Source organism: Mobula hypostoma, chromosome 8 (assembly GCF_963921235.1).
Source record: "Mobula hypostoma chromosome 8, sMobHyp1.1, whole genome shotgun sequence".
In the NCBI taxonomy this organism is placed as follows: Eukaryota; Metazoa; Chordata; class Chondrichthyes; order Myliobatiformes; family Myliobatidae; genus Mobula; species Mobula hypostoma.
The window spans coordinates 90,072,233-90,099,780 of record NC_086104.1 but is presented as its reverse complement, the minus strand read 5'-3'; the positions used below and the strand labels follow the sequence as shown (position 1 = coordinate 90,099,780).

Sequence of the window (27,548 nt, the reverse complement as noted above, 5' to 3'; positions counted from 1 at the left end):
GCAGAGAGCATTATGTCTCATGTTAGTGACTTAATATTGAAATGTAAGCAGTGGTCTGTATTCTACAACAAGATGGAATAACGTTATTTTCCTTTGACTGCATTTCTGAATGCTTTCTGCATTTTTGCATTAAGCAGGAGCAGGCAAACTGCACTGTCCTGCTGACTTGGTGTTCTGCTGACACTGCAGATGTCTGTAACACCTATCATGCACTGCAGCCAGATTAAAGCTTTTGATTGGATGGTACCCACTTTTTTTGCTTCAGTTTGCAAAATTTGGACTGAATTGCAGCCAGATTAGCAGCCAGTTTGATTTTGCTCAGGTTCATGGTTCTGAAGGTGTGATGAGGGCGTGCGTTCCTTTTGCTGGCAATTAAATGTTTCTCCTGCAGGTCAGATTTTCAGTTATGCATCGGTGGCTTTTTAGAGGCACAGAGAGACACATCACAGAAATAGGGTCTTCAAGACCACTGAATCAACCATCCATTTGTACTAATCCCATGTTACTCTTCCCATATTCTCGTCAATTACCCCTCCCACCTCCAATTCTGCTCAGCTACAGGCTAGGGGGCCGTATAGTGTTTCTGAATAACCCACCAGCCCCCACAACTGTGAGAGGAAAGCAGAGGACCTGGGGATGGAGTGGGTGGGGGCTGGGTGCTGGAATACCACACAGTCACAGGGAGAATGTCAGACTCCACACAGATAACACCGAGAGTCGGGAATGACTTCCGGTCAAGAGGGCACCGAGCTGTGCTCTCCGCCAAGGTTGTGGTTCAGACCGAGTTGTATCTTGAGCTTTGTAGGAGGATGGATTTGGGGACAGAGGGGAGATAGGGGTCAGAATAGGGCTTAGGGACAGCGATGTGGAGTGAGGTCAAGCTGGAAGCTGGGCTTCTTCTCTGCATTATTGTTCTGTGAATATGGTGGGCATGCCACGTTGGCACCATAATGTGAGGCGACACTTGCGGGGCCAGCCTATCCTTAGGTTGTGTTGGTTGTTGACACAAATGACGCATTTCACTTACGTTTTGATGTACATGTGTTAAATAAATCTGAATCTAAACCCAGGCCACCTCCTGACAGCAGCTCTATTGACTTGTCACCCACGTTGCTAATTAGATTAGATTAGATTATGAGGACACGCAGTCCTCTTTTATTGTCATTTAGTAATGCATGCATTAAGAAATGATACAATTTGTTCCTCCAGAATGATATCACAGAAACACAAGACAAACCAAGACAAAAAAAATTGACAAAAATCACATAATTATAACATATAGTTACAACAGTGCAAGGGAATACCGCAATTTGATGAAGAACAGACCATGGGCACGGTAAAAAAAAAGTCTCAAAGTCTCTCGAAAGTCCCATCATCTCACACAGATGGTTGAAGGGAGAAACACTCCCTGCCATGAGCTTCCAGTGCCGTAAACTTGCTGATGCAGCATCCTGGGAGCACCCTGACCACAGTCCGACTCTGAGTCCGTCCGAAAACTTCGAGCCTCCGACCAGCCCTGCGACACTGAGCAGCAAGCACCATCTCTGCTGAGCACTTCGACCCCGGCCTCGGCAATAGGCAAAGCCGAGGACTCGGGGCCTTCCCCTCTGGAGATTCTCGATTGCACAGTAGCAGCGGCAGCAAAGCAGGCATTTCAGAAGTTTCTCCAGATGTTCCTCCGTGCTTCTCACGTCCGTCTCCATCAAATCAGGATTGTGCACGGCCCCTATTTAACAAATACGATATCAATTCGGAGTGGCCGCGCGTGCTGTGTCGCGCCGCCATCTTCTCCTCCCCTCCCGATACAGTGCAGACAAGTGGAAATCCTTCCTTTTTAATAGGAATTTTGTGTTATACCTTTTCCAATCTGCCCTGAGTGTCTTTTCAATGTTGTCCTTGTGTAGAGAAACTTGGCCGTTTTTAACAGGAGCCTCCACTATGTTATCAACCTGATGAAGGCAAATGGCAAATCTGTCTTGGGCAGGACATCAGTGGGGTTGAGGTGTGGGCAGTAAGTATTTGTGGAGATTGTACAGCGGTGAAGTGTTCTTTCCTGTGGCAGTTGCTTCTAGGTTGTGTGTTTACTAGTTCTTTAAGCTAGTGTCATGGGCTTCTTTGTACCCAGCTAAGGTGAGGTAGTGGAGACCTTTTTGACCTAAACTCTCTTTTCTGACAGTGGTATTAGTAGAGAAATGAAGGAGTGCATTCGGCCCAGAATACTTGCATTCATGCTGCTGGTAACAACGTTTGCACTTGGACTAATCAAGTTGTACAGATACTGACTGTATTGCAATGTCCTAGTGTAGTGATTGTAAGGTAATTAGCTCAATCAACTGTGTAACCTATTCATTTGAGGTAACATTGCACATAGAAACATTGAAAATAGGTGCAGGAGTAGGCCATTCGGCCCCGCCATTTATTATGATCATGGCTGATCATCCAACTCAGAACCCTGCACCAGCCTTCCCTCCATACCCCCTGATCCCCGTAGCCACAAGAGCCATATCTAACTCCCTCTTAAATATAGCCAATGAACTGGCCTCAACTGTTTCCTGTGGCAGAGAATTCCATAGATTCACCACTCTCTGTGTGAAGAAGTTTTTCCTAATCTCGGTCCTAAAAGGCTTCCCCTTTATCCTCAAACTGTGACCCCTCGTTCTGGACTTCCCCAACATCGGGAACAATCTTCCTGCATCTAGCCTGCCAATCCCTTTAGGATTTTATATGTTTCAATCAGATCACCCCCTCAATCTTCTAAATTCCAACGAGTACAAGCCTAGTTCATCCAGTCTTTCTTCATATGAAAGTCCTGCCATCCCAGGAATCAATCTGGTGAACCTTCTTTGTACTCCCTCTATGGCAAGAATGTCTTTCCTCAGATTAGGGGACCAAAACTGCACACAATACTCCAGGTGTGGTCTCACCAAGGCCTTGTACAACTGCAGTAGTACCTCCCTGCTCCTGTACTCGAATCCTCTCGCTATAAATGCCAGCATACCATTCGCCTTTTTCACCGCCTGCTGTACCTGCATGCCCACTTTCAATGACTGGTGTATAATGACACCCAGGTCTCGTTGCACCTCCCCTTTTCCTAATTGGCCACCATTCAGATAATAATCTGTTTTCCTATTTTTGCCACCAACGTGGATAACTTCACATTTATCCACATTACATTGCATCTGCCATGAATTTGCCCACTCACCTAACCTATCCAAGTCACCCTGCATCCTCTTAGCATCCTCCTCACAGCTAACACTGCCACCCAGCTTCGTGTCATCCGCAAACTTGGAGATGCTGCATTTAATTCCCTCATCCAAGTCATTAATATATATTGTAAACAACTGAATGGAAGTTTTCCAATAACTATAACTGAAACCAATTCATTGTAATCTCAAGGGTGAAAAAAAAATCTAAAATCAAAGATTTTACAGGGGAGAACCAGGACCTTCAGTGCATTAGATCCATCAACACCCATTTACACTGGGGATTCCCAACCTTTTTTGTTATGCCTTGGACCCCTATCATTATCCGTGAGTCCCATGGACCTCAGGTTAGGAAGCCCTGCATTTACACCACTGCCATTTCCATTCCCCACATGGTTACGAATGGTTTCTATATTTTTTTAACATCCTTCTGTAAGTCATGGTCACAAGCTGAAGGAACATTGTCAACAACATAGTTGGCTAGACAAGGGAGCTTTATTTTCATTTAGATTTTGGAGGCAGACTTTAACTTGTGAAGCATCTTTTTACAACCACACAGCACCGCTGACCCAGACGCGATGTTGTTCTCTGCAGTCGGGGTTGTTTTCCTGTTCTTTTCCACTGCCTGTTGTGGTTTTTTCCCCCACCTCCACAAGACACGCTGGTTGTTGAGTAGATTGGTTACTGGGCATAGGGTGGTATGAGAATTGGTGGGCATGTGGGGGTGTTAGAGGAGGAGAGGAGGTGAATTGGGGATTGAGATTGTTGGGCTTACTCTGAGAAGCAACATGGACTTGATTGGCTGAGTGACCTTCCTTCACATCATAGGGAGTAAATGAAATCTTATCATGCCAGTATACATTCTACTGGTACAGGAAACATTGCAATCAATTCATGGAAGTATGCCCATATGCAGTGATAAGGATAGGATCCGTAAGAGCAGAATTAGGCCAGTTGGCCCATCCAGTTTGCTCTGCCATTCTATCATGGCTGATTTATTATCCGTCTCCTGTCTTCTCCCCATAACCTTTGAGTCCCTTACTAATCAAGAAGCTATCAACCTCCACTTTAAATATACCCAATGACTTGGCCCCCACAGCCAATAATTAACACAGACTGACCATCCTTTGGCTAAAGGTCAACTTCTGTGCACCCTATCTACTGATTGCCAATCTAAAAGTGCCCATTTATCCCACTTGTTTTATGTTATAAACATTCATACTTTACCTCCAACTTCAACTCCAGCTCATTCCGTGTTGTAATTTCCACATTTCACCACTGACAGAAGTTAGGCTAATTATCCAATAGTCTCCTGCTTTCTGCTTGTCTCCTCTCTCGAATAACGGCATCATCCATTAGATGTGCGAGAGCTGTCATGCTCTTTGCCATCCTTGACGGCTCATCTGAAACCAGGCACTCTTAGGACATTGGAAACATTTACTGAGATCGTGCTTGAGACTTTAGAATGTTCATGTTTTTCCACCTCCTAAGATCAGAGACTGACGGAAAACTGCATCTGTGTGTGATGATGAAGGCTTTTTTCTCATGGGTCCATTATGCAGTGTTCATGACTCTGTCCTTTCTCTCCTTCAGGTTCCAGTAGTTTGTTGTGTGCTGAGATGCCAGATAAGGCACTGGAGGAGATAGAGGCCATTTCCAGAAGTGAAGGTTTGTACTTGTTTTTTTTTGTGTCTGTCGTTCTATGTTTGCAAGTAGCAGTATGTCTTCACCTTTAATAGATGAAAGGCAGAGTCTCTGAAGCAGTGTGTCACACTGTGCACAATCCCCCTTGGAGTTTATAAAAAAAGTGGAGTTAAGCAATGCAGTTGACAGAATAGGTCTTTTAATTTTAGAGTTCTCTCTGTAACTGAGAAATAAAATGAACTGTGCACTTACAATGAAATGCAGATTTTTAGTTTTCTTTTGCAAAAGCTGTTTTTCTTTCAATTGGAGGGTGCCTCAGTTTTACTGATAACTGGGCATTTGATCAATTTGTGGGGGAACTGCTTTGTGCTGAGTAATTTGTTGTGGCATGACAATTTGAATTGTTTAGTTACTGCTTCCAGCTACACTGTTTAATAATTCTTTATTTTTATCTGTGGAACTGTTGTCAAAGTTTGTTCTTTCTTTGATTGACCATTGAGATGATCTGATGTTTAATGTGTTTTAAATCAATTCATTCTTTTTGGTGTTTATGGTGTTTCTTTGCAAAATTGTTGCTTGTACGGTAAAGTTTGATTGCAAGGATTCCTGGCTTTAAACTCTTTGAATCAAAGGGGCCTTGTTTGTAGCAGTGGAGATGGTACAATATTGGCTCCTAGCAACCAAACTGCAATGCACTTGATCCGATCTTGTTTTCAGCTTAAGATAATGGGCCCAGGCAAGACTATTTTGGACAATTTGAGTGGGGGATAATTCCTGCAGGTAGATGATATTTTTAAAGCAAAGATGAAGGATGCATTGTGAAATGGTGTGGTAGTGGGACTGGTTTGTCTGGTCCAGCAGGGGGTCATCACAGTTATGCTGGGCAGAATGGTGATCACTCTGTGTTTATCACACTGCCATTCAGCACGTGGCACTGTAGTAAGAATCTTAAAAACTTTCTCTGCAAATTTATTTTTCCTAATTGTAAGTGATATTTTGATACAAATGTAGTGATGGAATTTGATCTGAGCTGCAGAACAAGAATATTTGTATGGTAGTTTAATAAATGGCCAACATAGGTTCTAAAGGATGCTCCTTGGCTAGAACAGCCCTTTTCTGGAGTTGTTAAAATGGTGGGTCTCTAATGTATATTAGACTTCAAACTTTGGGCTAAGCTCCTCATGCCACACTTCTGAATAAAATAAAGGCCTAAGGCATTGAAAGCAAATCATGGGGATGAATACGAAGTCTGTTCCTTTTGAACTGGGAAATTGTGCCAAGTACAAAGAAAGAGATCGTAACCTAGTGCCTGGGCTACCATTAAGTTTGATCTACGTTAATGACAATTGAGGCAACAAAAGTATGCCCGTTTCTAATTCCATAAGCATTACCAGCCCTACCCCTACTGTTGCTAAAACAAATTTAGCGGGCGGACAATTATGGGTGCGATCTTCTTTTCCCGCAAGGGAACGTTGAACCAAGTGGTCCAGAAGTTGTGATGTCAGCTTTTTCAGATTCAGTCAGGAAGCCAGTCCCTATTGATGAGGAGAGGCTGTGTCAACTAGACCTTTGACTCACTGTCCAGTCATGTAATTGGTGAACCGCTGCTGTTCCTTACCTCACCAGATCTGGTCCTGTCCCAGGGGTTCGGTGACTGGTTCTGAGCAAAGGTGGTTGGCTGCTGACCCTGTTTAATTGAATCTTGCCACTGGCCGACTCAGCAGAATCCTTCCTTGTGGGGCATGGTGACTTTGCCTACACTCTATCCCTTTTTAACTTTGACAAAGCCCAAGTACACCTCAGGCAGCCAAAGGTGCAGGCTGTTGTATAGTGAGAGTCTCTGCATTCAAGCTGGAATGTTGTTCATAGCCCAGATATACTAAGCCACTTTGTGTTATCAGACAAGTCGCTTGGGTATATTTTGCTGTGAGAGCTGGCATAGATTTGAGGGGCTGAATGGTATCCCCTACATTTTAAGGGATTATATTTCAGCTTTTGGGAGCCAAAGAATGTTCCCCAGTGTCATGTTCTCAGGGTAACTAAGGATATGCAGGTCATATCTATATTTAAGAATTAACTGCAGCGCTATGTGGAAAATCGACGGTGGTGTCTTTCTCACAATGGCAAGGTGCCATGCCCTGGTGTAAAATCAAAACCTGACCTGATACCAGGGACTTGGAACACGCTTTCATGTCTGACTTGAACATCACCATAAATAAGGGCCAAGTTAGAGGGAGGGGTTGGCCAGCCTAGGACTTTATTCTGTGGAGTGTAGGAGACTGAAATGACCTCTTAGAGGTGCACAGAGTCCTGAGGGGCTTAGGGTGAATTCACTCTCTTTTACCAGGTTTATGGAAGTCAAAAACTATCGGGCTAAACTTGAGGGGCAGGACAGGTGGTGATATGTACTGTATGTGGATTGAGGCAGATACAAAAACCAGTCAGTTGGACAAGTGCATGGATAGGAAAGGTTTAAGTCACAGGACATTTTGGTGGGTGTGAACCATCTGGGGCACAGGGTCTGTTCTCATGTTGTGTGACGCTGCATAACAACACCAAACTCTATAGACCTATGTGAAGATGGAAAATCCAAATATGGTTTGTAATATATTGCTGGAAAGAAGTACTAATTTTCAGCAGAACACTTTGACCTGGGTAAAGCATGCCTAACCCAAACCCAGCATACAGTTGGAATCCCACATAGCCCAATTGAATGCCATGAAATCCCATAAACTACTCAACAATTCGATAATCTACTTTGGTGCATGTGTAGAGAAACAGACTGAGCTGACACTTCATGAAAATGAGTTCTAATGATTAGTCATTGGCTTGAAACGTTAACTGTCATACTCAGCAGGTCAGTCAGCATCGCAGAGAATCTCTTTAGCACTCTATTTTCATATGCTGTTGTAAATCCATGACGCTTTCCTTTTTATTGGTCAAATTGGCCTAGTCAGTGATGAACTTCTTCCCATCCTAACACTAGATATTCAACTTGAACTTCAGGACAAATTAACCACATTGACTTCATTCCAATTAGTCCATCACTGTCACCAAGCAAATACAGTTAATATTCCTCTGCGGTCATTCCCATGAAATTTGGCGACTCTGGGAGTTGTTTGATTTGCATTCCATTCAGATTCTTGGGTTGTTTGCACAGGAGGAGGATCTGTTTTTGTTTGCTGTGTTTCTTGTTTCTGCAGGTGAGCAGCTTTGTAGAACCGAGAATGTGCACAAATGTAATCTAAAACCAATTTGTGGGAGGGAGGGCAGAGTCAATTTCTACCAAAGTAACTGAAGTTATTTTCTGATCAATGGTGTTGGGTTTCAATGTCTCTCAGCTTTCGAGCTTCCATTTTGAGAGCTACTCCTCTGGGCTCCTGCAAGTCCTGAGCCGTAGAGACACCAGCTTTCTATGGGTGAGACGTAAAAAAAATCCTTCACAGCTTCAGGACACTCTCATCTTACCCATGGAAGTGCATGCATCATTGTAACATCGATGCCAGAGAGAAGCTGCTGATTTTGCATGGCAAGCTCTCACAAACAAACGGCCTGCGATGGACTGTTGTGGCCCGGGCACAGGTGAACTCCCCACTCCTCTCTGAAGTTGTATCATTGCAACTTGAAATCCATCTGAGTAGATGGGTGGGGCCTTGGGTTATTGGGTTATTAATCACCCTAGCCTAGAGCCTCTTAGGCAGGGCAACGTTCAGACAGGAACCAATGATCTTTTTTTTTCCTTTTCTTAAGCTGTGTGCCAACACTGACTATAATATCTCAAAGCAGTCAGGTAGGAAAACCAAACTTTCTCTGTTTCCTTGGAGGTTGAGGGGGAGACCTGGTGGGAACTTACTTATTTCTAAATGGAGCTGTAGCTAGGGCAATTGGGCAGAAATGCTGAATACTGGTCTAGCTTGTGGGGTCAGAGGGGTAAATTTTCAGTGGTAGGTTCCTGAAATGGGTTGCCACAGGCAGAGATGGAAGCAGATCCAACAGTGAAATACAAGAGGCTTTAAGCTGATGCATGAAGGTGCGGGTATTGGAAGGGTGGGGTGTTGGTTTAATTTGGCACAAACATCATGGGCTGCAGGGCTTGAGCTGTACTGTTCTATGTTCTTTTTGTGTTCTAATTCCATTGAGGCAAAGCAGAATAATTTCCTCACTACAGACCTTGGGAAAATTAAAACACTTTAATTTCCTTGCACTCGGCCTGTCCCACAGCTGTATTTACATATCTAAGTTCTATATCCCTTAACAGCCTTATAATCCACTCATCTTTGTCCCAAAATATAATTGATATTGCGATCCACCTGGAGTTTAAGCTCTTGACTTACTCCTCCTCTGTGTCACTGATGAGAGAGACATGGCCTACATTTTTATTCACTAACATAATCTTTTCTAAGGTCTAGGTGTGAAGGGCAAGACACATGACTGACAGCAAGCTGTCTGTTTTTCTTAGGAAACAATTCACTCAAATAGTCTGTTTGGAGAACAAACAGACTACAGCATCTTGCCCTGGTTGAAGCAGCATTATTTCTGCAGAAGAATGCAGTGAGTGGAGGATAGTTGCATTGTATAATCAATCTTGGTCACTTACAGAGGTATGGTAGAATATTACAGCATAGAACTGTCCATTTGGCCCAATTTATCCATGTTGACTATAAGTCATCTTTCTACATTAATCTCTTTACCTTGTTTCTTATGTCCAAGTGATTCAAGTGGTTATCCGGACACTTAAAAGCTATTTATGACTCAGTTTCAACTACTCTCCTAGGTAGTACATTCTAAGTACTTGCTACTTTCTGGCTGATAAGAAAGGTCCCACTTCCCTAAACCAATGCCCTCTAGGTGTTGTTTGTGTTGATAGGAGAAGCACCAACATTTCCACTCTGGCGGGTCACAGCCTTGCTACAAAGTGCTGCCTTGTCACCTTTGTCGTTTCATGTTGAAGTTTCTTTCCCTTTTGGATCTTGAAGTAGTCCTTGAGCCCCTTAAGTTTTAAGATGGATGTAGATACTGATAGGTATGGACCATTGGAGAGAGTATTAAACTGGAGCAGCACATTTAAGAGGGTATGAATTAGGAATAAGTTTGGGAGAGTTAGTTAGGAACAGCTGATTTTGGCAAGTGAACGTCTGACATGTGAGGAGTGTTGAAAGACTGACTGCATGAGGTACAGAACAGGTATGTACCAGTAAGATAAAAAGGGCAAGGTAAGGGAACCGTGGACGTTAAGAGGTGGTGAATATAGTCACACAAAAATAAAGCCTATGTAAGGTTTAGGAAGCTGTAGTCAAACAGCGCAATAGAGGAGTCCAAAAGGAACTCAAGAAGGCAATTAGGAAGACAGGAGGGGCCGTGGACAGTCCTTGGCGAGTGAGATTAGAGAACAGCAAGGCATTCTGTACATCAAGAGCGAGCCGCTAACTAGGGAGTGAGTAAGACTGCTCAAGGATAGGGGAGGAACATGTGCTTGCAGGCAGAGGATGTGGGTCAGGTCTAAGATGAATACTTTTCAGTAGCATTTACCATGGAGAAGGATATGGAGATCAGTGTGAAATGTGCTAATTTGCTAGGGTATTTTGAGAGAGAGAATCGGGTCTCTTAAGAATATTAAGGTGGAAAAGTCTCTGAGGTTAATGGGATATACACTAGGCTATTGAGCAATTCTAGAGATGAGTTTTCTGGGGCTTGACCAATACTTTCATGTCCTCTCTAGCCACAGGCAAGGTCCTGGAAAGTAGCTAATATTCCATTATTCAAGGACAGAAACATGGGTACTCCTGGAAGTTCTAGACCAGTGAGTCTCATGTCCATGCTAGAAAGCTTACTTTAGAGGATTCTTGGGAATAGGATTTATGAGTAATTACAAAACCATGGCAGAATTAATGACAGTCAGCATGACTTTGTGCAGGTCAAGGTGTGTGCTAACTTGATTGAGCTTTGAGGAAGTGACAAAGGTGATTCAAGGTAGAATTGTGGCTGTTGTCTGCATAGATTTTAGCATGACATTTGCTGAGGTCCCTAATGGGAGATTCATTCAGAAGTTTAATAAGCATGAGATCCAGGGTGAATTGGATATTTGGATTCAGAACTGGCTTGCAGGGTAGTGATTGATGGGACTTAGTCTGGTTGGAGGTCTTGACTAGTGGTGTTCTGTAATCTGTACTGGGACTTCTGGATGACAACACGGATGAATGACTTGGTAAGTTTGCAGATGGTATGAAGATTGGTGTTGTGGAAGGGTGTAGAAGACCAGGGAAGCATACAGTGTTATATAGATCAGTTGCTGATTATGGGCAGAGAAATGACAGATGGCCTTTAATCCAACCCAATGTGCAAATGTAAAGAGACAGTACACTGTTAATGGCAAGACCATTAACAGTGTTGATGAACAGAGAGATATTTCAGTTGAAGTCCATAGTTCCCTGAAAGTGGTTACACAGGTTGATAGGGTGGCACATTTGGCTTTATCGGTCGAGGAATTGAGATCAAAAGTCGGGAAGTTGTATTGCAGCTCTAAACTCTAATTAGGCTGCAGCTGGAGTGTTGGATTCAATTCTGGTTGCCCCATTACATGAAGGATGTTGAGGATTTGGCGAGGGGTGCAGATGGTGCCTGGATTAGAGGATATGTGTTATAAGGAGAGGTTGATCAAACCTGAGTTGTTTTCTCTGGAGCAGCAGAAGTTGAGGGAGATCTGATATGGGTTTATACGATTGAGGGGCATAGAGAGAGTAGACAGCACGGTATCTTTTTACCAAAGGTGAAATGTCTAATTGAGAGGGGGTAAGTTCAAAGGAGATATATAGGGCAAGTTTTTCTTTAGAGTGTGAGTACCTGCAACATTCCAGCTGGGATGGTGGTGAATGCAGATATGATGGGGTGTTCAGGAGGCTCTTGGATGGGCAGTGAGTGTGCAAGGAACAGAAGGATATGGTCATTGTGTAGGCAAAGGGATAAGTTATGGAGTGGTGTCACAACAACAGCCTGGCACTCAACGTCAATAAGACGAAAGAGCTGATTGTGGACTTCCAGAAGGGTAAGACGAAGGAACACATACCAATCCTCATTGAAGGGTCAGAAGTGGAGAGAGTGAACAGTTTCTAGTTCCTTGGTGTCAAGATCTCTGAGGATCTAACCTGGTCCCCACATATCAGTACAGTTATTAAGAAGGCAAGATTGCAGCTTTACTTCATTAGGAGTTTGAAGAGATTTGGTAAGTCAACAAATACACTCAAAAACTTCTATATATATATATATATATATATATATATATATATATATATACACACACACACTGTGGAGAGAGCATTCTGACAGGCTGCATCACTATCTGGTATGGGGAGGAGGGGCTACTGCACAGGACTGAATGAAGCTGCAGAGGGTCATAAATTTAGTCGGCTCCATCTTGGGCACTAGCCTACAAAGTACCCAGGATGTCTTCAAGGAGCGGTGTCTCAGAAAGGCAGTGTCCATTATTAAGGACCTCCAGCACCCAGCGCATGCCCTTTTCTCACTGTTACCATCAGGTAGGAGGTACAGAAGCTTGAAGGCACACACTCAGCGATTCAGGAACAGCTTCCCCTCTGCCATCCCATTCCTAAATGGACATTGAACCCTTGGACATTACCTCACTTTTTTTTATTATATAGTATTTCTGTTTTTGCACAATTTTTAATCTATTCACTGTACGTGTACTGTAATTGATTTACTTATTATTTTATTTTGGGTTTTTTCTTCTATATTATGTATTACGTTGAACTACTGTTGCTAAATGAACAAATTTCACATCACATGCCGATTTTGGTTTAGTTGAGCATTTGATTACTATTAATAATTTAATTATTTCAGCACACTATAATTGGCTGAAGGGCTTGTTCCTGTGCTGTAGTGTTCCTTATTCTAACTTGTTAAGATGAAGTCAAGAGTTACATGGAGTAAACATTCTATGCTGCCAATGCCGTCCATGATTTCAAAATTATGTACACTTTCCAAACTTCAGCATGTTCAGAATTCGATGGCTTGCTTGGGGTGAGAGGATGTGTGGGGTGTGTTGGTTGGATTTGGAGTTTTCCCTCTAAAGAGTTTTTCTTTACCTGCTAATTTTGTGTTCCCACACCCTTGCTCTGTAATTTTCAACCCTCTCCCTTCCCAATTGCATGATGGTATTAAAATAATTATGAAGATAAGGGAGTCAAAATGGCACACTATGTTCCATATGTGGCCTTGCCAAAGCATTATTCTGGGTCAAATTGCAATCTGATTTTATAATTAATGCCCTTGAGATGCATCCTAGGTTGATTGGACTCAATTTAGTAATGACTTGACATTGACTGGTAGCTTGCAGTGGATAAAATCTTTTTTTTCCTGCTCTGTTGAGATTCATTCTTCAATCCCACTTTAAATCCTTATTCCTGGTGTCTTCAATCTGTAACTGAACCTCAATCAATCTTTTTCTACCCGCAATCACATTCATCACTAAAGTGCACTTGCTATCTGTCCATTAACTCTCCCCTTACTGTTTGCCACTTGCCATGTTTCTGAAATGTCCTATCTGTCTATGTTGATCCTTCAAGGATTATACTATGCAGATTTCTGCTAGATCACCCCTTTTGCTGACTTCTATAAAGCTCGTGTCCAACAAAAAGAACTCCTTCTTTCCCATGGCCTTATCCAGACCTGTTCTGCAACTCGTGTGCTTAAGATCTTAGCTTCTCCTGCCTTTAAGGTCTATGTAATTGTCTATCTTGATCCTAATTCTTGAACTTGCTTACATATCTCTTTAAAGTCTTGTGAAGGATAAAAACTGATTCTCTGACCAAGGCTTCGGTCACTTCTGATGCTGCCATGTTTGATCCTATGTTAATATTATTTTGGCCAATTACTCACGTGCAAAGTGCCTTTTTGGCTCTTTGATTGTTGTTAAAGTCAAAACTTGACTTCAATGACAGTCGAATGGAAATTTTTTTTTCTTTATCCTTTGAGGTATATTAGGCCCCTCAAACCACGAGATAAAGAGCTCTGTGATAATGAGCTGCTTTTGAGCTGAAGAACAGACACAGGTAATGTTCTGCAGGGATTTGCCTCAGAAGAGTCCCTTCCTTGCTACTGGACTCCGTTGCCAGCCTGGGTTAATGCCGAAGGCCTGCCAGTGAAACCTGAACCATGATATTCCAGCAGAGAGGCTCGGGCTTTCGCTTAACTATGACATCTGAATTGCTGACTGTGTTAAATGGTAACCTATTTATTAGCACAGTTGACTGCAGCAGGGGTCTATTTTCCTGCAGGATTTTTTAAACAATTACAACAGAACATTTTGAACCAGTTCAAAGCTTCATTTACAGATCCCAGTGGATAACTTGCTCAAGATAAAACTGACTGCCGTCTGCACTCACACACTTGGCGATATCTGTGTTCAAGGACAAGACAGCATTGTAACCTAATTTGTAACCAGCAATGAAAACAATGCTGAGGTTGATGGTCACTCATTAAAGATTGCCATTCTAACATCTGAATGCAAGTAGCAATCTGCGAAGGAATTCCATTGGAATGGGTGGATATGACTTACTGCTTTTGAGTGAATCCCAACTTCACTATGGGTTGCAGTGTTCTGTTTCGTAACTCTGATAGTGTTACCGGAATGTGGCAACACTTAGGGCTGCCCCGTCACAACCTCGGGTTGGGTTGTGTTTGCTGTTAATGCAAATGATACATTTCACTATGTTTTGATGTGATTTTAAAAAATGCATCTGATAAAGCAAGAGTAAGCCATTTGACTCTTTGTGCTGTTACTGTCATTCAGCAAGAGTAATGGTTGATTCTTTTTGTCTCTAGTGCAACTTTCCTGCATGACCCTAAATTTTCCTAATATTGAAAATTTATCTCTCTTGATATACTTGACTACTGACCCTCCACTAGCCTGTTGAGTTTAGAATTTCAAAGATTCAGCACCTCATGGGTGAAGAACTGTCTTCACTCCTCTATTCTAAATGGGTAGCCGACTGCTTTGAGACTGAGCTCTGGTTCTGGAGACCAGGGAAACATTGTGCAATTTCAACATTGTTGAACAGAATTTTTGTATGGTTTAATGAGATCATTTCTCATTCTTCACTCCCTTTTTGTAAGCGTTCTTTTTCACAGAGAGAGAGACCAAACTTGTACACAGTATTCCAGACAACAGGAATTCTGCAGATGCTGGAAATTCAAGCAACGCACATCAAAGTTGCTGGTGAACATAGCAGGCCAGGCAGCATCTCTAGGAAGAGGTACAGTCAACGTTTCAGGCCGAGACCCTTCATCAGGACTAACTGAAGGAAGAGTTAGTAAGAGATTTGAAAGTGGGAGGGGGAGGGGGAGATCCAAAATGATAGGAGAAGACAGGAGGGGGAGGGATGGAGCCAAGAGCTGTACAGGTGATTGGCAAAGGGGATATGAGAGGATTATGGGACAGGAGGCCCGTGGAGAAAGACAAGTGGGGGGGACCTAGAGGATGGGCAAGGGGTATAGTCAGAGGGACAGAGGGAGAAAAAGAGTGAGAGAAAGAATGTGTGTGTAAAAATAAATAATGGATGGGGTACGACGGGGAGGTGGGGCATTAGCAGAAGTTAGAGAAGTCAATGTTCATGCGATCAGGTTGGAGGCTACCCAGACGGAATATAAGGTGTTGTTCCTCCAACCTGAGTGTGGCTTCATCTTTACAGTAGAGGAGGCCGTGGATAGACATGTCAGAATGGGAATGGGATGTGGAATTAAAATGTGTGGCCACTGGGAGATCCTGCTTTCTCTGGCGGACAGAGCGTAAGTGTTCAGCAAAACGATCTCCCAGTCTGCGTCGGGTCTCGCCAATATATAGAAGGCCACGTCGGGAGCACCGGACGCAGTATATCACCCCAGCCGACTCACAGGTGAAGTGTCGCCTCACCTGGAAGGGCTTTCCGCAGGGATCACTCCCTACGCGACTCCCTTGTCCATTCGTCCCCCCCCCCATCCCTCCCCACTGATCTCCCTCCTGGCACTTATCTCTGTAAGCGGAACAAGTGCTATACATGTGGGTCCAACATATTATTCTCCGTAACTTCCACCACCTCCAACAACGGGATCCCACCACTAAGCACATCGTTCCGCCCCCCGCCCCCGCTTTCCGCAGGGATTGCTCCCTACGCGACTCCCTTGTCCATTCGCCCCCCCCCCTCCCATCCCTCCCCACTGATCTCCCTCCTGGCACTTATCCGTGTAAGCGGAACAAGTGCTACACATACCCTTACACTTCCTCCCTTACCACCATTCAGGGCCCCAAACAGTCCTTCCAGGTGAGGCGACACTTCACTTGTGAGTTGGCTGGGGTGATATACTGCGTCTGGTGCTCCCGATGTGGCCTTCTATATATTGGCGAGACCCGACGCAGATTGGGAGACCACTTTGCTGAACACCTACGTTCTGTCCGCCAGAGAAAGCAGGATCTCCCAGTGGCCACACATTTTAATTCCACATCCCATTCCCATTCTGACATGTCTATCCACTGCCTCCTCTACTGTAAAGATGAAGCCACACTCAGGTTGGAGGAACAACACCTTATATTCTGTTTGGGTAGCCTCCAACCTGATGGCATGAATATTGACTTCTCTAACTTCCGCTAATGACCCACCTCCCCCTCGTACCCCATACGTTATTTATTTTTACACACACATTCTTTCTCTCACTCTCCTTTTTCTCCCTCTGTCCCTCTGACTATACCCCTTGCCCATCCTCTGGGTTCCCCCATCCCTCGTCTTTCTCCCCGGGCCTCCTGTCCCATGATCCTCTCATATCCCCTTCGCCAATCACCTGTACAGCTCTTGGCTCCATCCCTCCCCCTCCTGTCTTCTCCTATCATTTTGGATCTCCCCCTCCCCCTCCCACTTTCAAATCTCTTACTAACTCTTCCTTCAGTTAGTCCTGACAAAGGGTCTCGGCCTGAAACGTCGACTGTACCTCTTCCTAGAGATGCTGCCTGGCCTGCTGCGTTCACCAGCAACTTTGATGCGTGTTACACAGTATTCCAGATCTGTTCTCACCAAGTTTCAATGTACCATTACTTTTGTAGACACATTCTCTTGAAGTAAAGGCAAAATATCATTTGCTTCATAATTGCCCATTACTTTGTAACTTTTTTCAGAGACTTCTGTACAAGACCAAGTTCCCTGAAACACCACTGTCTTTCAAATTTGTCCATTTGCAGAAAATATATGGTTTTCCGGGTTTTTCCGACCATGATGACCTCGCTATTCCCCTTTATTTTTTTTTCTGTCACATCCTTTGCAATTCAGTTAGCCAAGCATCTTTTCTATAGGCTCTTCTCATCGTCACAATGTACACCACTGCCCGACTTTGTGTCGTTGCTAAACTTGGATAATATGACATTTGGGTCGTCTTACCCAAATCGTTGATGCGGACGGTGATTGGCTGAGTTCCCAGAAAGTACTCCTGTGGTGCTCCATTTGGCAAAGCTGCCCACTCTGTAAACGGTCCACTTGGTTAGGCCGTACCTGGAGTATTATGGTGGCCCCATTACAGGACAGATGTTGAAGCCTTGGTGTGGGTGTAGAAGTTGTTTACCATGATGCTGCCTGGATTAGAGTTTTGCGTTCTGAGAAGTTGGACAAACTTGGGTTGTTTTCTCTGGAATGGCAAACGCTGAGGGCAGACCTGAGTCAGAAGTTGATAAGATTGAGGGGCAGTATTTTTCCCCCAGGGTAAGATGTCTAGTACCAGAGGACATGCTTTTGGGGTAAGAGGGATAAATTCAAAGTAGATGTGCAAGGCAAGTCTTTTAGAGTGGTTTGTGCTTGGCATACACTGCTTGGAGTCTTAGTTGAGGCAAGCATAAGAGAGGGGCATCGGAGGCTCTTAGGCATGTGAGTGGAGTTAGTTGGTTATATTGATGCATGTAGGCTGAATGGACTAGTTTAGTAAGCTTTTACTCACCAGTTAAATTAGTTCAGCACAACATGATGTGCCAAATGGCCTGTTGTGTGTTGTACGGTTCTATGTTCTATTCCTGTTTTTTTATTATGTTATCTAACTCCTTTCTAAGGCTGTGTATCCTTTTCCAAGCCCAAGCATTTGTTATCATCTGGTCATAGAAATCATTCTAGAAATGCTAGGACTTTGATAGATGACCGGTGAATGCACTATTACCTCAATCACCTACATTGATTTATGTCTTGTTGCCTTTGTTTTTTTCAGAGTTAAATTGCATTGCTTGACTGACTCAGACTCTGACTTCCTGGTATGAAAATTCTTCAGTACAATCTCAATTTTTCCTTGTCAATTCTCTGGTGTAAACCAATTTCTCCATTACAATCCCAGCCAAGAAAAGGGGTCGGTGTAAATCTTCTGTCAGCTTAATGCAAATATTTTAGAGGCTAACCCAATATAAAAATAGGTTTTAATAAATAATGGCCAGTGTGGATTTATTAATGCCAGAGCATTAAATGCTGCAGGAATATAAAATTGGTTTTGTGGTAGTGGTCAGTAGTTATTTACCAGATGGAAGTGAAACACACAATTATGTGTCCCTTTGGTTAATGTATGAGAACAAGTTCAAACTAAAAAGAAGAGTTTAAAGGATACAACAGGAATGGGGAGAGGTTTGTACACCTCCATGCAAATCTTTGAAGGTAGTAGGACAAGCTGAAGCCTGCAAATTTCATGTACATGGAAGAGCAACATGTACATAGCTGGCAGATGTGTTAAATCTCCAGTGCACTGGCTGGCTTTCAAATGGGATTATCGTGTTCAGTTCAGGTCAATGACATGGGAGAAGGAAGAGGTGGGACTTTTTGGAATTGTCGTAGAACGTGGATGTTCGAAAAACCTAAGGTGGTTGTAGCTTAAAGTGAGATTTAATAGAAGCTTCAGAATTATAAATGGCTTTAGTAAATGAGACAAGAAGAAGTCAAAGTGACTGGAATTCTGAAATAAAATAAAGGATGTTGGTTAGGTAGCATGTTTTGAGAGAGAATGTTAATGGTTCAGATCAGTGATCCTTCAGAATGGTTCTGATGAAAGGTCATTCACCTGAAACATTTACTGCTTCTCTCTCTACAGATGGTGCGTGATCTGCAGGAGTGCAGGTCACCTGTGAACTAAGTGTTGAATAGAGGGTCACCACTATAAATGCCAGGCTGCATCCCCTCCTTTCTGGAAATCTGGTCTAGTGCATCCATTGCTGGCACATCTACCCAGATGAAGGTTGGAGCATTGATAAGGTCTGTGATCCTCAAACTTTATGTTCAGATTGCCAGACCAGAAGAAAGATGTCCCAGGCAATCTCCCTTCAAATGTTCTCAATGCTTATTGTTCCTCATGGTCTTGACTCTATTTTTGGAAAACACTTTCACTTTCCTTGTTTGTTTCCATGTTTTTGTGCTTCCATTTTTGTGATTCCATTTTAAAATCCAGACATCTTTCAGAGTAGAGTCCTATCCATTTGTACTTGGCATGGGGATTGCATGTCCATTCCACCTGAACCCTCTTCAGTTATTTTGCTTCCAAGGCATCAGAATGAATGAAGTAAAACATTCTATGCAAGTTCTCCCTCCTGCAGAGTTAACTTCAGTCTTCTGGCTGAACCCGTGGTGTGGAAGCCATGTATCTGTTTTCTGTCTGTCTGTATTCTTTTTTGTGTTGAGCGTTTATTAAGGGTAATTTGTCATGTGGGTTGGGGTGTGTAAAAGCAAATCAGTATAGTTACATATTCTATTCTTGCTTTGTCATCGTCAGTTTAGTCTAGTTGAGCCACGTGTGTTTTTTTTCCATGACCGTTAATTTGCTTGTTTCAATTATCGCTAATTGGAATTATTATTTCACTTAGTTTCCTAAATCGCTACTTTTAGTTTTGTTGTTTTTTTTTATTACTACAAGATCATTCATCTTTAGTGGTTTCATAATAAAAGATTGAGCATACTTTTTTTGACTTGGAATTTAGTTATTCTGGAAGCATGTCGTATAGCATCAACTCCTGTACTCAGTCCCTCTCTGTGGCTTTGGTTTATTTTCAAGTAATGCTACACATGGAAAGCATTTGGCCCAGATGGTGTTCCTGGCCATGTCCTTAGATCCCGTGCAGGTCAGCTGAAGAAATAGAAACCGATATCTTTGACCTCTCCCTGCTTCAATCTGAGGTTCCCATCTGCTTAAAAAAAACCATTATCATCTTGGTACTTAAAGGATTGTAAGGTAACATGTGTTAATGACTACCACCCAGTGGCTCTGATATTTTTCATCATGAAGTACTTTGAGAAGCTGGTCATGTCAAACATTAACTCCAGCCTCCCAGATAACCTTGATCCATTGCATTTTGTTTGCCATTGAAACTCCCACCGAATGCCATCTCCCTAGCCCAACACTCATGTTTGGAGCATCTGGGCAGTAGAGACACTAATGTTAGACTATCATTTATAGACTACAACTCAGCCTTTGGTACCATAATTCAGCAAACTCCTCACCAAGTTCAGACCTGGGAGCCAACAGCTTCCTCTTCAACAGAAGTGTCGACTTCCTGACTAGTAGACTGCTGGTCATCTGGGACTGCTGGACTGCTGGAAGGGGGATGATGCATGTGCTCCTGTACACATCAATGGCACTAAGATTAAGGGTTGAGAGCTTCATGTTCACTAATAGTCTGTCCTGGTCCAACCATATTGATGCCACAGCCAAGGAAGTTCACCAACACCTCCACTTTCTCAGGAGGCTGAAGAGATTTGATCGACCCTTACCAATTTTTATTGATGCACCATAGAAAGAACCCTATCTGGATGTTTAACGGCTTGGTATGGCAACTTCTCTGCTCACAGCTGCAAGAAACTGCGGACACGGCTCAGCACATCATGAAAACCAGCCCTCCCCCCATGGGCACTGTCAACATCTCACTTCTCTGCCTCAGTGAAGAAGCCAGCACAATCAAAGACCCCACTGATCCTATTGGTCTCTCTTTTTCCCAAACCACCCCCCCACCTTGCTATCAGTCTGAAAGCTCATACCAGCTGGCTCAACGACAGTATCTACTTCACTGTCAGAAGATTATTGAAAAGTTCCCTGGAATGATGGACTCTTGGCCTCACCATCTCACTTGTTAAGACCTTGTAACTTTGCCGTCTACCTGCACTGCACTTTCTCTGCAGCTGTTGCACTTTATTAAGTTATTGTTTTACCTTGTTCTACCTCAATGACTGTGTAATGAATTGATCTGTATGAACACTCTACAGGACAAGCCTTTGATGGTACCTCAGTATGTGACAATAATATTCCAATTGCAATTCCCGAGGTGTCCAAAGCTCTTCGAACCTTCTGCAATGTTTTGAATTGTCATTGCCCCAGAGAGGAACTGCAGCAACCCATCAGCACAGTGAGAGTAGAAGAAGAATTGTTATAGAGTTACACGCCCTGGAAACAAGTCAGCCCAGCTTGCCCAAGCTGATCAAAATATCCACCTGAGTGCCCCATTTCTCTCCAGGCTTCTCTACTCATGTACCCATTCAAATCTCCATCGAGAGCACTGGCGAGAGAGCAAGTTCCCTATTCTCCCTTTGAAAACTGGCTCAAAAAAGAACACGTTATGTCATGGTCCTCTCTGCACTTGGATGTCAATGGGAGCTGTTCCCTCTGACAGTCTAGGATCTGCTCATTGCTGCTTTGTACAGTGTGTTAATTTAAATCATTTGCTTTTGATTGCTAATAGAATTTACAAGTGAAATAATCGTTTAGAGCTAACAAATCTCACAAGGACCTTGATCTCCAAACGACAGTGACCTTAGTTTTGTTACAGTGCTTCAAGTCACAGGGGGAAGATTCCTTGTTGCTACACAATTGATGTCACCATTTGTGAAGGCAGCTGGAAACCAGTGAAGTGAAAGCAACTGAGAGCATTTTAGCAGACCTGGAAAACAATGGCTACTGTGTTCAGCAAATGCCCATTTCTGAGGCTGTGTACAAGAAAGGCCAGAGTTGCCTCTACTTCCTGAGGAGACTGAAGTCCTTTGGAGTATGCAGGCCTCTCCTTCACATGTTCTACCAGCTTGTTGTCACCAGTACAATCTTCTATGTGGTGATGTGTTGGGGCAATGGCATCAACAAGGTTGATGCCAACAGGGTCAATAAACTGTTTAGAAAGGCTGGCTCTGTTATTGGAGTTGAACTGGGCACACTGGAGGCTGTGGTAGAAGAAGGGACCCTATGGAAAATCTGAGCAATTCTGGACAATGTCTCCCACCCTCTGCATGCCATCTTGGCTGAACAGAGGAGCACCTTTAGTAATAGACTAAGACAACTGCGCTGCTCTAAAGAGTGTTATATGAGGTCATTCTTACCCTCAGCCATTAGGCTCTATAATGAGTCAACCTATAGCTGGGGAAGTGACGACTGCCACCTGTTAGACTGTTTTTATTGTTTCTACTTCTCTTCTAATATTTATATCTGTGCACATGAAATGCTACTGTGGCACTGTAATTTCCTTTGGGATCAATAAAATATCTATCTATCTTTCTATCTTTTCTTGTCTGGGAGATTTCTCACACTGTTGTTTATTGCTCTGTTTCGTCTAGGGGTTGTGTACAACTGAGAAGTTCCTGTCACTGGTAAAATTAGAGTAACGCCCTCAGTAGATGTTGAAAAGGAAGAGCAGAAGGAAGGAGTGGGTGCACTTCCTGCAGGACATGAGGAAGGAAGGTGGTGCTTGGTGAGACTGGGGACCAGGAAGTGGATCTTGATTCATTAAGGGGAAGATGTATCCTGGAAAGGTGGGGATGATTGGTTGCTCCTTAGGCAAGGAGGGAGAGATGTAGCAATTGAGTCTTTTTGGCTTCAATTTCATTGACGAAATGTACCATGAGCTGCCCTAACTTGGAAATGTGGGACATTTAAGAGGATAGGTGGCATTTGGGGGGGGGGGGGGATATCAAGGGAATAGCCAGCCAAGATGTTCATGAAGTAATGAACAGGTGCGAATGAAATGGTGAAAGATTCACTTTCACCCTGTGGGGACAGGGCCCTCACCTACAGGCCCATTGTGATGGCTACACCAAGCTCATAGTCCTACACACTGGAATGTCATCGTCATTGTGACTATCCCTCAAGGTCGAGGATGATGGTCTTCATTCTGAAGAAGTGTCCCACAGAGTGAAAGACGCCTGTGCGTGTATTTGTTTAACGTGTACTTGATGTTGCACTCCAAGAAGCACACGATACTCCACAAATCAACCAACTGATTCCAATGGCGTGGAAACCACGACGATTGGAGCTGATGGATTTGCTGCAGCCTTCATCCGCCTTCACAGCCGTTGAGTTCGAAGTAACTTTGTCCGCCTGTTCCATGTTGAGGTCTTGGTTGGATTGTTCTTTGTCAGGGACCTCACCCTTGACCTTACCGCCATGGGTGACCCTACCAGGAGCATAGCTCCAGACGGCATTGCTCTCGGGATCACAGGACCACACAAGCCTCTCCACCACGACAAGGTGACAATCCACGGAGAAGACTGGAATGTACCAGTCAGCAGATTAGTTTTTCTATGAGCAACTTGTTGACACTGGAAAACCAACAGATTTTGGGCAGACTGAAGTGAGTCTTTCACTATTTCATCAGTAGTGGGGAAGTTACTGGAGGGAGATCTAAGAGACAGGATCTGCCAGCATTTGGAAAGACAGTCTGATTTGAAAGAGTCAGCATGGCTTTGTGTGTGGAAAGCTTGCGTGACGTGCCTTTGAGTTTTTTGAAGAGGGAACCAAAAGGGTAGATGACGGTGGGGGAGTTCATTTTCCTATCTGGATTTTGGCAAGGCCTTCAACAAGGTCCTGCATGGTAGCTGGTCAGAAAGGGTAGGTCCCATGGAATCCAGGCAGAGCTAGTCATGTGGATTTAAATTTGGCTTGGAGGTAGAAAGCAGAGTTGGTGGTTGAAGGTGGTTCTTCAGAATGGAGACCGCTGACTTGCGGTGCTCTGTTTGGGTTAGTGTTGAGAATCTTGCTATTCGTTACTTATATACATTACTTGGATACAAAGGCTTGATCAGCAAGTTTGTGCATGACTCTGAATTAGGTGTTGTTAATAGTGAAGGTGGTTATTGTGGCTGTTGTAAGTGACCTTGATCCATTAAGGAAGTGGGCCGAGGGGTGCCAAATGGATTTCGATACGTGGAACTGTGAGGAGATGGATTTGAGAACGCTTTAAATTTTTATGGTAACCAGTTTAGCATAAAGGGCTTGATGTGGTCAAGATGGCTCTGAGTATATTAGGACTGTTTCTCTTGATCAGAGCAGCTAAGGTATGAGTTTTACCACGTGGATGACAAAGGTCGGAAGAACTTGTGTCTTTGTTCAGACTTTTAGGTGGACACTTGTACTTTGAGCTGAGCGCTTTCATAGGTGATGTGGAATAGTGCTCGCCACCACCACAAATGTGTACCATGCGTAAAATTACAACCCGCAGATACCAGAAGCCTGAAGTGAATTTTGAAAATGCTTGAACTAATCAGTGAGACGGCATGTGTGGAGAGAGAGTTATTTCAGTTTATGATCACTCATCAGAATTGAAAGTGAGAAGAAGAATGTTTTTTTTTAAGTTGTAGAGGCGGGTGTGGGGGCAGGGATGGAGAGAACAAGGTGCCCATGATAGAGACCAAAATTGCTCGGGTAAGAATTTTTTTTCGTGTGGATGTTAGAAAAGAGTATGTTGCAATTTGCTGGAAATCAGACTTTTTTTAAAATTCTAGAAATACACAGCAGATTGGTCAGCAGGTATAGAGAAAGGAAACAATGTTTTACAGATTGGTTAATGGACAGATGTAAGCTTGGACACGAGGACACTGTCCTGCTTTGTCATCAAAGAGCCAGGAGATAGTCTTTCGTTATTTACTCAAGTCACTGGGGTTAGACTTGCCCACAACCTTTAAGCTCTGAGTCAAAACTGTGAACTACTCTGCAGTATCATGGAAATTGGTGCTGAAACTTCACCCCAGGCTGCCTCCACTCTATGGATCATTATAACCCTGTGCTGTTTAAAATTGGGAACTGTTTATTCTAGGGGTAGGCTGTACTCTTAGATAGGTGTCCTGCCCTATCCCCTGGCTATACAAAGCTTAATTTTATTTCACTGGCATTGTGATCTTGTATTTCTCTTCCTCAAAGAGTAGCGGAGACAGATGTCCGTGTACTTAGCCTAGAGGTGACAGATACTTGACTAACAAGGGTGTGCAATGCTATCGGAGGCAGATGAGGATACACAGTTAATGTAACATTTGGATCAGCCAGTATCTGCATGGCAGCAAGGGGCAAAATGGTATTTATGTTCTGCTCCATCCCCTGACTGGTATGTTTCAAGGGGTACTACTGGTGGGAATGAAGTGCATGAGGAAATGCACCCCGGGAAACTAGTCCTGATTAGATTGATTGTTGGTCTATACGCAAATGACTTCTGACTCCTTCAGGCTGTAATCTATGTCCATCTGTGTTCACCACATCCGGCAGTGTTTGAGGTAATGGGTATTTTCCCCCTGTTTCATAATGAGTGACATAATGCTGCACCACGCCTTCTGTCTGAATCGCTATTGTCAAACCAGGAAGTTTGGGATCCTGAGAAGCTATTCTTTAGGAGGCTGTGAAGAATTTTTCACAGACTTAGGAGTGCCACTGATTAGAATGCTGCTGTTCATGTGGATGTTAGCGTGCTTTCCTGTGTAAGTGCTGCATTTGAGGGTTGTTTCTGTACACATAAGAAAGCAACTATCATCTAAGTGAAAGTCATTTAATGACCAGTTCCTATCTTGGAGGTGCATTCCTTGCTCTACAGGTCAGTGACGAAGAATTGTTCTGGTGCAAAGATTCCCATACTGATTTCTCTTCCAGTGCTGCTTCAAAGCGGTTACGTGTATTTTGGGCTTGCCCAATGTATTCAGTTTTGCTATCTGTATATGTACAACAAAGTTCCTCTACAAAGATTAAACCTCAATGATTACATTTTTGGAAAATGTTTTTTTTACCTTCAGTTTAAATCAAATCAAATTGGAAAATGAACATATTGAAATTTTGGTTGGCTCACTCCCTCTGAAACTTGACACATATTGTTTTCCTGCTTTGACATACCCTGATGTTGATTTCCCAAACCTAATCTGAACTATCCATTCTTGGAATAAATGTTTTCTTCTCCAGTGTCCTTTTGAATGCTGATGCGTAACTGGTTATTAAAAGTCGCCTGACATCTTATGGATTCTGTCAATCTCGGTAACTTTTATTTAATATTCCTTCCAGGAAATTCTTGAGGTATGTTTATCATTTTCATTCCCAACCCCCTCTTCTTTTCTTATCCTTTTGATTCACATTCACTTTGCATTTGGCCTTCCTGTCTCTCTATAGTTACCTCCTGCCTTAAAACATTCCTCTGAGGCTTTCCCACAGTTCTGCCTGCTTGGACAATTCTATTTTCAATTGTCCATCTCTGCCGTAAGCTGCTCAAGTTTCAAGCACTGAAATGCCCTCCTTTAATTGCTAATGTTTCTCTGGTTTATAAGTTGTTTCTTCGCTACGTTTTGTCCTAATACCTTTTATGAATGAGTCCAATTTCATCTATTATTTAGTGGGTCCTGAAGAAGGATCTCGGTCTGAAATGTTGACTGCCTGACCTGCTGAGTTCCTCCAGCGTTTTGAGTGTGTTTCTCTCAATTCTATCTATGTTTTTGTGAAACATTTTAGGAAGTTTGTGGTGTTGAAGATGAATTAGTTATCTATTAATTTGATTCCTAGCACAAAAAAGGCTTTTGAGTCTGTTTTCTTGGCATTTCTAGAAAATAAAATAGCAGTTCCTAATTCTGTTCCTAGCCAGCACTGTAAGGTTACTAATTTTAAATTTTATTCATAAACTTGTATAACATCTACCTTTATCATTCAACATCAGCAGAATTATGCGTTCATTATCTAGCAGTCAGGATGGAGAGGCAGAAGTTACAATGGCTTTGTCATTGGGGAACAGTCATTTCTTTTTCCTCACCTTTCTCTTTTTGGTCCAGCTATGATTGAGAACATGAGGTCCAGAGAAATTACCCATTCCTGTCAACCCTGGCCATAGAGAACCTGTTTTTAAAAATTACGTTGCTTCATTTTGGGCCAGTTAAAACCAATTGAAATTAAGACTAGTAATAGGTAGGTGGAGGAAATTTTCTATCATTCCATCAAGTAATTAGATTTGTGTAGTTTAGATCCATACGTATTGCCTCTTGCAATTCATTACGTGGTGTGATAGTTCCAACAGGTATGTCCCGTTCACATGAAGCTGGATGAACTCAGTTTGGTTCATTGCTACCGGATCAGTCTGTTATCAATCGAGTGATGACGGGTATAGTGAGATGGTGTTTATGCACCAACAATGAGTTCATGGCCCTTTGTGGGGTTGACAAGAATCACTTCGCTCCAGACCTCACCACAGCCATGGGCTATACGTGTTGAATACCAGAATTGGGATGAGGTGCCCTTGACATCAAGGCAGCATTTGCTCAACTGTGGCGTTAAAGAGCTCTGGGAAAACTGAGGGAGTTGGGCATCAAGGGAAGAAATGTTGCCAGTCGTTGGAGTTGTCAAAATACATTTGGGATTTTTGGACTTTTGGCTACCTTTTCCATGCTCCATTTTCCTTTGGAGAATCTCCTTATAGATTGCTTGTAATTGTAGATTGTA

General features: G+C 43.1%; 1 protein-coding gene across 2 annotated transcripts in view; it reads left to right on the top strand.

Moving 5' to 3' along the window:
- Window positions 1-27,548, top strand: part of LOC134350711 (pleckstrin homology domain-containing family G member 1) — a 198,297-nt gene that overhangs the window by 54,193 nt on the left and 116,556 nt on the right. For both annotated transcript variants that reach the window (XM_063056299.1, XM_063056300.1), the window contains exon 2: window positions 4,797-4,871. In XM_063056299.1, the coding sequence (XP_062912369.1) occupies window positions 4,823-4,871 (49 nt within the window). In that variant the 5' untranslated portion in view covers window positions 4,797-4,822. The remainder of the gene's footprint in view (window positions 1-4,796; window positions 4,872-27,548) is intronic.